This window comes from Sphaeramia orbicularis, chromosome 2 (genome assembly GCF_902148855.1).
Source record: "Sphaeramia orbicularis chromosome 2, fSphaOr1.1, whole genome shotgun sequence".
NCBI classification, from domain to species: Eukaryota; Metazoa; Chordata; class Actinopteri; order Kurtiformes; family Apogonidae; genus Sphaeramia; species Sphaeramia orbicularis.
This window is the reverse complement of record NC_043958.1, coordinates 7,763,248-7,775,435: the sequence shown is the minus strand read 5'-3', so window position 1 is coordinate 7,775,435 and position 12,188 is coordinate 7,763,248. Positions and strand designations below refer to the sequence as shown.

Below are 12,188 nucleotides of genomic sequence, written 5' to 3'. Positions count from 1 at the left end.
TCATTTACACTTATACTGCTAAATAATAGACATGTTGATGCTAAATAATGTTGATTTCATTAAAAAATACAACATACCTGATGCATTTAGGCTGTGACAATATCATGGATGCATCACTTGTCAGGTTTCCACCTAAATGTATTGCAAATTCGAACCAGATTTTTAGAAAATCTGCAAAGAAAAATATACATTTATATGCATTTTTACCCATTACTTCAATTCAAATACTACATCATCATTATAATCATCATGGTTTAAAAGTAGTATTTGTTAAAACTATCTGAAATTATCTGAAGCACGGATCTGAAACATATAATGGTGTGTCTGACATTTCTTTTTACAGGTCATCATACATGTGATGTTTTCAGTGTCTGATTTCCTGTTTGTGTTATTCAAGCACCTGTTTCTTTTTTCTAATTGCTCCACACATGTAGACAAGTAATTATTCACTAAATCTGTTTCCACTACATTTATTTGCATTTATTTGCATTGATATATTGACTTTTCCACCTCTCCCAAGCATAAAAATCATTCTTCTTCTTTTTTTTGGTAGCTTTCTATATTTCCACTCAGTCTTTTTTATGTGCAAATTAAAAGTGCAAACAAAAACAGCTGGATGGAAATGCACCTACTACAACTTGAGATCAACTTAAAACTTAAAGACAGGCTGTTGTGATCATTATTCCAAGAAATATAATCATCACAAAGCCGATTGTCCCTGTCGTACAACCTGAAATATTCACTATTATTGTTATTTTTGGTAATAGCCATCGCAAAGCCATGAAAAAACAAGGTTAGTGCTTTGGTTTGTTGTATTTTGGGTGGTGGCTTCTCAACTTTTTAGGCCTTTAGTTCTCCTATTACTGCTTCGAGCTGACACATTTTCCACAATAAAGCACTAAAGCACATTTTTCTAGCTGCACAATTTGCACCATGGTATGCTGTTAGAGATTGTTTGCTTTAGCATGAAAGCTAAATTGATGCTTTTATTTCCTGTCCAGGTGTATAAGTAGAAACCATTAAATACTAAATAATTGCAATAACAATTATAACATTTTTATAATGTGCAGCTCATATTTACATTCTGTCATATGCTGTCTGCAGTTTATCAACTTATTTCATCTTATTCATACATTCACAGACTAATTATCATATAAAGTTGTTGTTCCTCTTCTTCTTCTTCTTATTATTATTTATATGTTGTATCATTTTCCTTTGTTTTACTTCATTTTTGACTTCATTTTTACAGTTTTTTTTATATTATTATTATTTTATATTTAATACTATTTAAATATTTTGCATTGTATATTTCTTTTCTTGTTTTTTTTTTTTTTAACTCAGGAAGTACCATCTCTATAAGGCACATCCAAATTTCATTGTGTATGCTCTGTGTATACAATGACAATAAAAGGAATCTTGAATCTTCATTTGCATAGATTTCTTTAATTGTACAAAAGTGTTGTGTAATCATTTTGCTCACATTTCCCTCTGGAGACAAATAAAGTTTTTTGAATTGAACTGAATTGACCTGTTGTTGATGTATGATTGTAAAAGCCCCATAAAGACGTGTACGTACCAGCTGAAAGGAAACCATTTACCTGTTTTATCATCTGTACTGTGAATCGGAGGTGCTGTGGAGCAGACGGGGCAGCACTCGCCCGCCGGCGTTTTAACCGTCACACAGTCTATTAGCTCCTCACACACCTCGTCCTCACATACTATCGTCCCCTTGTCACAAACACACACTTGACATGGCTCGGGGCTCCATATCTCATTGTTGGAGTAGGTTTTCCCGTTTTCTTTGCAGGTGTCTGAGCCAAGCAGAGCAGCAGTGAGGAGCGTTGGAGGGTGCACTGCAAAAAAACTCATGGCTCATTGTTTTTTTGTTCATTAGAATCACTGTGATGCCCTTTTACTGTGGCATCAAACTTACAAGTATATGGAACAAACAATTACCTTGCAAAGCAGCATGAATATTGTGCTTTTTATACGTGTTGTGTTTTGTGTGGAATAAAACATTAAACTTTAAGCACATCTCAGCATGGTCCCAAAGTATTAGCAAATAAAAAACACAGATCCAAGAACCTTTTCCTGTGAGAAAACCAAGTAAAGGATAAAAACATGGGTTCTTTTTTATCATTACAGATTCAATAATAGGTCAAACACATGCACTTTCTACTTCTGGCTGGTAGGCTGCACCCAAATTAAACACTGAAAATGGAACATCATGTTTACAGTAATGTCTTTTATGTCGCAAGTGGAGAAATAAAGTGTGAGGAAGATTAATAGAAGGATCTACTACCTTTGTGGTTGAAGGCAGAACCCATCACATACTGGTATATTTCATTGAATAAACACACTGTCTGTAGTAAACTTACAGACCCTTGGTGAGGATTTCTTTCTATTACAAACATCAGTAAGGATTGGCTTTTCATTCCTATCATCACCAGCAACACTGGCTTTGATTTCAGCCAGACGAAGAAAATCTGAAAGTAGCAGTGGATAGTTTTGACCCATTAGCCCATGTATCACTGGCCCAGTATGATTCCAGTGCACCACTCCAAAAGATTGGGCCCATATCCCAGATGGTGTTAAAAATAAAAGTTGTTTAATGGGTTTGGCTTGGGCAGCACAATGTTCACACTTTTGGCAGATGGGTCAGAAAAACGTAATCCACAAATGGTTCTGTCGACAACAGCATAGGAGACAGAGAAGTTTCTAGCAAAAGACTGTACTGACAATACACCCTATTATTCTGAAGCTGGATTTCAACAGTTATCCATACTTATTTATTAAATTTAAGTAATTTTTTTTTCCATTTCTGGACAGTTCTAAAAATTCCATGATAACCTTTTAGCATAATATCATTAAACGTGAGGAAATAGGTGGTGGCACAGTGGTTCGCATGGAGGTCCTGGTCTCTACTGTGCCGAGTGTGCAATAACCAGAACAATATTGTAATATTTTAACTTCACTTTACCATAGAAAAGTTGTCTGTTATGTCATCCACAATCTATGTTTAGGACAGACAAGGGCGCTTTAGAAGGACCTGTATTGTCAATTCTCTTTTTATTCCAATTTGTCCAACAGGAGCTTTAAATATTTAAGTCATATCTGCCTGAATGGATCGTTAAATGACATCCTAGGATATAAATTATAGGTTTATGATCTGTAAGTGAAATGGATAGCAGAGTGGCGCAGCGGAAGCGTGCTGGGCCCATAACCCAGAGGTCGATGGATCGAAACCATCCTCTGCTAAGGCTTAGTTACTCAGCCAAACAATATATTCTTCTGCACATGAGTCTGATGACACTTGGATTTCTATCAAAATATGAAGAACCATGCAGATAGAGCATTAGGACCTCCAGTATGAATGGAGCCTAAGTAGCTTTCAAAAAAAAATTCTGCTTCCAAAATTGTACTTGACTCTCTGATGTTGAATGTGTTCTTCTGTAATTTGTTAGAAAACAGGAGCTTGTAAACAGTAGTTGTGGTTTTTAAACTTTAGCAGCAGAGTGGTTCAGTGGAAGAGTGATGGGCCCATGATCCAGATGTTGATGGATTGAAGCTATCCTCTGCTCAGGTCCACTGTAGTAACAATAATTATCGGCCTCCCAGACTTCATTTTCATCTCTTGTTTTTTGTTATGGAAGAATCAACAGACCCCTCCTTAATGACAAGGAGGATGTAAACACTAGTTCTGGTTTTCAGACTACAAAAAAATACCGTAGTGGTCCAACTGAAGCTGGGCCCATATCCCAGAGGTCAATGGGTTGACACCGTCCTCTGCTAAAGTCTGTTAAAGTCTTGATGGTTACAAAATTTGACTTGAGGTTTTCTCTTGTTTCTGATGTTGAAGCTGACAAAGCACTCCTCTGTGAAAGTCTGTGGATTTGAAAGAATTAATCCTGGTTTTCAGTAGAGCTGGCATTTACAGCAGAGTGGCGCAGCGGGAGCGTGCTGGGCCCATAACCCAGAGGTCGATGGATCAAAACCATCCTCTGCTAAAGCCTGGTCATTTTGCCAGAAAAGGCTACATTTGTTTGCATGTAAGGTTCACACATGAGTCTGATGGCACTTGAATTAATACCACACTATGCAGAGAGAGCGTTTGGACCTGCAGTGTGAATTTAACCAAAGTGGCTTTCAGCAAAAATTCTGCTCCCAAAATTGTACTATTCACTGTCTGCCATTGAATGTGTTCCTCTGTAATTTGTTAGAAAATAGGAGTTTGGAAGCAGTATTTCTGGTTTTCAATTCCAATATTGAGCAGTAACAGCAGAGTGGCGCAGTGGAAGCGTGCTGGGCCCATAACCCAGAGGTTGCTGGATCAAAACCATCCTCTGCTAATACCTGGGTACTTATCTCATGTAGGTGGATTAAACATCAGAACTCACACAATAGTGCCTATCACCTCAGGCTTATTCTGATGTGGACTGAATTGTTGCACCATTTGATGAAGACTAGTAGCTTGTAAGCATTATCTCTGGTTTTCAGACCATGTTTTAGGCATTAATAGCAGAGTGGCACAGCCCATAACCTACAGGTTAATGGATCGAAACCATCCTCTGCTAAGGCCTGTATATTTTAAGTGTCCCTTGTTGCAGAATTAAACTTGAGAGTGTCTGGCATCTTCCTAAGAATCTATCTTTCCAAAATCTTTTCAGTACACGTACTAGTATTAATATCAGTGGCACAGCATCCCATAAGCCAGAGGTCAACAGATCAAAACCATTCTTTGCTATGTTCAGCCTTTTGAGCCCACATAGTTGTCATATTTTATTAGAAAAAATTGGAGTATCACTCTGTTCAACACATCTCTTACCAAAACATCTACTTGTATTGATTTTTTTTGGTGTGTTCTTTTGCTTTTTCAAGGACACACACTCTCCAAAGCTAATTTTTTCTTCAGTGAAGCCGAGGAATAAAATGATGCAGCCAAAAAAAAATAAAAAAAATACTCACACACTAGTAACAACCAGAAGTCTCAAAAGGCTGGATGTGTATTTTATGTATTGTATAGTTTCTGATACGATGAAAAGCTCCTGAATGATGATAAAAGCCACCTTTTACAGGTAAAAAAAAAAGACAGAACAAAACTATGTCACTATGTGTCAAGCTAAAGAAATAAAAGTTCTTGAATGCCCGTGTTGGCACTGATGCTGAATGAGGAGTAAGTTAGTTGGACTTCAGAGCCAGTCAATGACTAGACTGTGGTCGACTTTGACAGCTACTGACTGTAAAAGTGTCTGTAGACGGGTTCAGTATGTAATCATCACTGCTCCAACAGTACGTCTCACACACTCTAAACTGCAACATAAAACAAGACCAGACCAATGCTTTTCATGTTAGCACATCACGGAGCGCAAAATGTACTTATATGTCATTTAGTCAAGTGGTATGTCTCCAGTTCCAGCCAAAATGATGCCAGTGGAATGCTATAATTTTCATGTTTGTTGTGCCTATGTAGAAAAACGTAGAAAAGCTGGAATTGTCTCACACATAGACACGTAATGGCAGAAGATTATGAAGTAGGTAACTATAGAAAGTCATAAATACAAATTTTTCTGAACAAAGTAGAAAAACTGTGATTTAATGATTCATTTAATGATTTAATTAGATTTATTGCTGTTTGTTTCTGTTTAAAGCATTGCCTAAAAGTTGAACTTCTACTTCTGAGCAGTTTACATACTTGCATGTTGTTTTTTTGTACTCAAATAACTGAAATTGCAAATAAAACAAAACAAAATAAAATGAGAACACATATAAAGGTGGGTTTGTAAATCAGCTGCATTGAGTCTTGGTGAAGTTTAGCTCTAGTTCTGCATTTGAGCAGGTTCTAGACCTAAAATGCATTTTTATAAAGACATGTAAAGACAGATCAACTGATGAAAAGAGGGTCTTGTTAACACTGAAGACTGATTCAGATGTTTAAGTTGTTGAACTGCATAAACTGCGGCAAGGGCAAGCTTAAAAAAGGAACTGAATATTATGAAATATGATCAGATTGTATTGGATCGAACAATAGAAGTCTGCCTTTGTTAAAAACTAGAACAAAAATAGAAACATTTAATAAAAAATACTGAAAATTAAGCAAGTCAACCTTACTCCAACCAGTGCAAACATAGTTTTCTGAAATTTATTTGTGGGAAAACAATATTCCTGCACTGGATTTTTGTATGTTATTGGTTAAATCCAACTCAATATTAGCTTGAATACCATAAATTTAAACTTTGACCAAGTTATAAATATATATTCTTAAATGATATTACAGATGGAGAAATGATATTTCTAATGAAAAACATTCATTGGTTGTTTCTATGTTTAGTGAAAAACCTGTTAATTCTCACAAATTTCCGTCTTTAAACTGAAAAACAATAGTGATCCTCTCTATCTATTTTTATTTTTGGCACTTTATTGACTTTATTGATTTTATTATTGTACTTCATTTTATTAAATGTTATTATTGCATCTATTTTTCATTGACTGTTTGATTATTGACTCTGCAGTTACATGTAACAACACCAGGATCTGATACAAAAATTCCTAAGGGGTACAATGAAGTTTATCTTATTGTATCATATTTTGTTCTAAAAAATAATCTCAGCTGAGAGGCACTTTCTTAACCTCCTGAGACCCTATAATGCATTCTTATCCACTGTAGGGGACTTTTTTTCCCATAAAAGATGTACCGGGAAAAAAAAGTGCATCATGCTGTTAAGTAAAATAAGCCCCCCCCAAAAAAGTATATGTTCCTGGGTGTCAAGAGGTTAAATAATTCTGTCTGTCAAGTTCATTGTCTTTTTTTTGTATGAAGACCAGTTCTTATTGTATATTTTTAGCTCTAAGTCAAATTGCTAGGAAGTGGACCTATGATTCCCTGTGGACTTATGTTTATCTTCCTTTGAGTAAAATATGTTTTTAAGTCATGTAAGACAAAAGTACACATTTTTTTAACAGCGTTAGACCCATTTTAGTCCGTGTGTAGCCACAAGTCCATCTCCATGAAGATTTCATGCCATGTCTCCAAAAAAAAAAAAAGAAAACTAACAGACTAAAGGTCAGTGCTGAAAAGTAGAGGGAGAAGGCGAATGTGGCCACCTGCTGCAGGCGTTCAGAGCATATTTTAATCTGGGCAGTTAAGCGCTGCCCTAAGTACTAATTATGTGGTGGAGCCTCTCCCCACGAGAGAGCCTCGCTTTCAAAAGCACGAGTTATTTCAGGGGAAACCACAGCGCTGTATTATACGTTGGGCTTGGGTAGCACTTGTGGCTTGACTTTATTTGGGAGTGCCACACCCGAAGAAGAAGAAGAAGAACCCTCCTGCTACGAAACCTGTTGCCCTCTTTTTCAGACTTCTCCAGGAAAACTTTACTTTTCAGGTTGCTCAGAGTTGATATTTTTCAACCATTGGATTTGATTTGAGCTCATTTCATTTTCATACCCAATAAATCATGCTTATATACGTAATACTGTTATAGATTTGGATCTAATTGTGGTTTAGATTCACAGCATGACTTCACTGGAACTGGAAACCCATTGTGGTTGGCAGGTTTCCTTTAATGACACTGAACCCACATATATAGAACATCTAGAAATGCAGTGATTCACAGCTTAAAGGGGATAAGTGAGATACTAAGGATTGGGGTTTAGTGTAAAAAAAAAAAAAAAAAAAAAAGAAAGAAAGAAAAAGAAAACTTGAACCAGTTTTCCTCGTTTTTATGTGAAATTGTAAATACTTTCACTTCAGACCTTGCTCAGTGGAAGAAAAGTATTTCCACATTGGACTAACTGGCTGTGATCATTATATACACACTATAATTCTAACCTGTAATGAACGATTACAATAGAAGAGTCACAAAAAAAAACAAAAAAAAAAACTGAGATCGGTCCAAATAAACTTGCTGGTTAAAGCCTTTGCCTTCTCTTTTTTTCTCTCAGTCTATTTTTTTTCCTCTAACAAATACACTTTCACACACACCGAGCCAAAAACAGCAAGCGAAAATCTTAAACGACCGGGGAATGGTTTAACAAGCCGACAGCCAGCGAAATAAATCTTTGCACAAACAGCATATATCATATACAGTACATGCTGCCTGGTCCAGAAACAAACGGAGCTATGGATTTCAGTTCAACGCAACACAGTAAATGCACATAACATCATACTTTTCACTCTAATGTATCAGCAAATAGCATAAAAACAAAAATCTCTGCCCACATATTCAGAGTTTGTTTCAGTTTTCAGTTCCAGTGAAGGGAACTCCGAAGATTACAGATATTAGACAGTAAAGAAACAGAAGAACTCAAAAAATTCTACAAATAATTATATTTGGATGAACTGAATTACTATTATGACCTCACAAGCTAAGATAAATAGTGACTGGGTCTTCTGATTGTGAATCTGAGTGAAAAAGTAAAAGTCCAATCAAAACAGATGAGTACCTGAAGTTTAGGGGTGGGATGTTCAGCGGTCACAAGTGGGTGTACATGTTCAGAAATGGGTGTAGAAATCTGAACAGATCAAGTAAAATGATGAAAGAGTCTAAGTTGAGGTTAGAAAACACTCAAGCAATAAATCAATGTAAAACTAGTGAAATTCTTCTTCTGTTTGTTTACAGAGTCAGCAGAAGAATTCGCCCACATCAACATCAGATTAGTTTCTGGCTAATTCTTTGCAAAGTTTCCATTTTTCTAAAACCGTTTGTTTCTGGAGCTGAAGAACACAGTGTTGGTATTCATTAACATGATATCAAACTTTTAATAATTGCTTTTCTTGTTCATATATTAAAATATTTTTGCCTGGATCATTGGTGAAACAAAATCTAAAATTCTTCCCTTTGCATACATTTTGTGTTGAATATTATATAAATTATTAATTGTTGAAATTGTTGATGAATAAACATGGAGAATTTTCTAATGAACTGGTAATGAAAGCATTAGTTGCACCTTTAAACAAGATAAAACTTGAACTATTCATTGTTTATATGGGTAGAAAGAGCTGATTTCTTCCTGAAATACTGAACATATTAGTGTACACACAGAATAAGTGGATAAAAAGATATATACAAAGCTGGTGTTACAGATGTTCTGTAATGAACAAAGAAAAACAAGAGAAAAAGCATTTTCTCTCCTACTGTTGAATAGCAGAGGAACATGGAGATGCTAATCATTGGCATTTAAATGATAAAATAAGCAAATAAATAAAGATAACAGTGAGGTTTTTTGAGGATGCTCTCTCCAATTACGGGTCAGATTCAAGCTTAAACATATTTAAATACACAGAGACAGGGGCAAAAAAAGTGAATTTCTTCTATTTCTGAGCCTGCAGAAGAAAAACATGATTGTTAGTTGTTAATTTTCCCAGTAGTTTTAAGCACTAGATTCAAACTCAAACATGTATCCTTCAAATAATGGTGGATGATGCTAATGAAACTAGCCATTATTTACAACCATAAACAACAATAACTTGAGATATTTCTGCAAGCTGTCAGTTTAGAGGTGAATAAAATAGATGAATAAAGATACATTTTGTTCAAGATGGATGGAAAATCAAAGACAGTTGTTACAATCTTACAAAAAAAAACCTGATTAGTAAAACTTTTCTGTCTCCTCTTGCAACACCAGAGCCTCAGTGGAGGTGAATTTGGATGGAAGAGAAAGAGGCATATTTTACATTCAGCATCCTCTGACTTGGGTGTGTCTTGTCTGCCTCTGGCCCAGAGTCTGACCAAAATTAGTGGCCTGCTTTTGTCCACCCCATCCACAAGGCCACATCATTATAGCCGTGGCTCTCGAAACCCCTTCATTCTGCCTCAACCTCGCACTGAAATAGCCCGGCCGGCCCCCAGCATGCTTTAGTGCAAACTGCAAACCGTAGGGGAGAAAGTATTTTTGACCCAGGATCACGTCCACTGGGACAGTTCAGATTAGAAAAAAGAAATCATGTTGAGGTTGGAGAGCTTTTCCACAGCAGAATGAGGCAACTATAACCTTGATTTTTCACTTTTATCATTAACCACAATGACCACTTGTTATCGCCTTTACCACCTTTCATTAATTCTTGAAAGGTTTGCAGTTTTTGCCAGATGTTCACTCCTAATCCCCATTTAGCAGCTTCTTGAACAGGAAAATAGTGTCTCATTAAGACACTGTGGGTGTGATTTCAACCTCCAGTTCCCAAACCACAAGGCCAGTGTGGTCCTGTAGTTGGGAGGTACAGTAGCACAGTTAAAACAAAACAAAAAAAATCCACTGGGCCACAACCTAAATAAGGGAAATAATGGGAAAAACAAACATGTGAGCTTAAAAAAAAAAAAAAAAAAAAACAACTCCTGTGAAAGTCAAATTTCCAGCGTGATAGTATGAACTTTTATGATCTTTTCTGCTCCGTTTGTCTCATAAATCTTTCAGTGAAACACCACAGCATGTAAACATATCAGGTATCTGCAGATTAAACCAATCAGAGGACAGGAGCGGTCATATTTGTCACTCACCATTCTTGGTATCTTCTTGGCAGGTCACAGCGATCACCTGAGCCAAGGTGATGGCCAGGCACAAAGTAATCCTAGAGCGCAACGAGGGGCCCATGTCTGGATGCCAGACATGCAGGTCCTCAAACACCGAAATGGACGAGGGGAGTCAGGGAGCCCAAACCTCCAGCTACAGCATCCAGCCTGAAAAATCCAAAAATCCCTGAGTGGAACAGGCTCCTGGATGAGCGATTACTGCAGGCTCAAACTGAAACAAGCTCCCTCCTTCACTCTCTCACTCTCCTCCTCTTCCCGGTCTCTCATCCTTTTTATTTTTTTTCTCCTGCTTTATTCCAAGGCCAACCTCCTCCTGCTCAGACTCCTGCAGCTGCCTTGAAAGATGACACTAATTAAAGACCGCATCAAATTTGTCCGGCTAAAAGACTGATTAAAGAAGAAGGCCTGGATGCACAAAGACAAAATCAACACAGCAACAAAGGCAGGATCTACTGTATATGTGGCTCAGAATTTCATGATTAAACTGCAAGCAAGGACCCTGTTTTTAGGCAATTTTCACAACTATGTTAAGGATTTTTTATCATTTAAATCAGCTACATAATAATTTAAGCTTGAAAATCCCAGCAACAACATTTCATGAAGTAACTCCTTGTATCCTCACTTAAAAAAATCCCTATAAGTGAATGTGAAGAAAACAATAATTTTCATAAAACTGGAATTCTAGCTTTAGCAAATGTGTAAAAATTTTGTGTAATCAAAGGACATTACATATTAAAACACACAATTAGAACTGTAATTTGTACAATATGTATTAGGCAAATATCAATATGAAAAAAAAAAAAAAACATGAATAAGTGCGCAAGTGTGTGTTATGTTGAACATTTTCTGTAAAAATACAGAGGAAGTATTTGTTTTAGCCTCTACTTTAGTTGGAGTCCCTAAAAAATCATCTTATAATTACTGCTATTGACAAATTACATCTCGCTTTATTATCCCCGTAAGGAAGTTTATTCTCTGCATTTTTGCCATTCTAATACACACACATTACCTAGCATTAGCATTAGCATATAGCACACATTAGCATCAGTATCTATAAGAGCACTGACAGCAGAATTAACCTATTAGTGTCTCTTTTTAACCTGAACTGAACCTCAAATCCACCACGCCGCTCAAATACAGGCCATCACTTCACTGCCAATTAAACTGTAATAGTTTCCATTTATTTAACAAAACAATTTTGTTTGTTTTTTTACCAACACTTTAACTATAGTTGTAGTTAATAGGTTCCACTAACAAGACAGTAAAAATACTTTGTTATGCAGTGCTTGGTGAAGTCATTAAGCTAGCACTTAGCATTAGCTCATCCATGTCCCCTCACAGGTGGCTCCGCCTTCACATTCCCAGAACTCCGCCCCTTGTGGCTAAATATGGTCACTTCAAGCTCAAAAAAAAGGAAACATTTGTGAACCAAAAGCTTCAAAATGACACTTCAGAAAACAAAAGGTAATGTAATGGTTCATCCATCTTAATTATACACATTCTAAGATTGGAATGTGTTGTGATGGGAGCCAGTTGTTTGTTGATGTTTGCTAAATGTAATGGTAGATACTATTGTGACTGTTGCAATTATGGAGGAGTGGGAAAGAAGTATTAAAGCACTTGAGAGCTACCATAATTGAAAAAATAATATTAATAATTGAC

General features: G+C 36.4%; 1 protein-coding gene and 1 non-coding gene across 2 annotated transcripts in view; one reads left to right on the top strand and one right to left on the bottom strand.

Moving 5' to 3' along the window:
• Positions 1-10,756, bottom strand: part of col5a2b (collagen, type V, alpha 2b) — a 39,192-nt gene extending 28,436 nt beyond the window's left edge. Inside the window, exon 1 of the mRNA XM_030158882.1 lies at positions 10,494-10,756. Coding sequence (XP_030014742.1) covers positions 10,494-10,587 — 94 coding nt within the window. The 5' untranslated portion in view covers positions 10,588-10,756. The remainder of the gene's footprint in view (positions 1-10,493) is intronic.
• trnam-cau (transfer RNA methionine (anticodon CAU)) lies at positions 3,187-3,258 on the top strand. The gene has a single exon. It is a non-coding gene; the product is annotated as a tRNA-Met (tRNA).
• Positions 10,757-12,188: the final 1,432 nt, after the last annotated feature.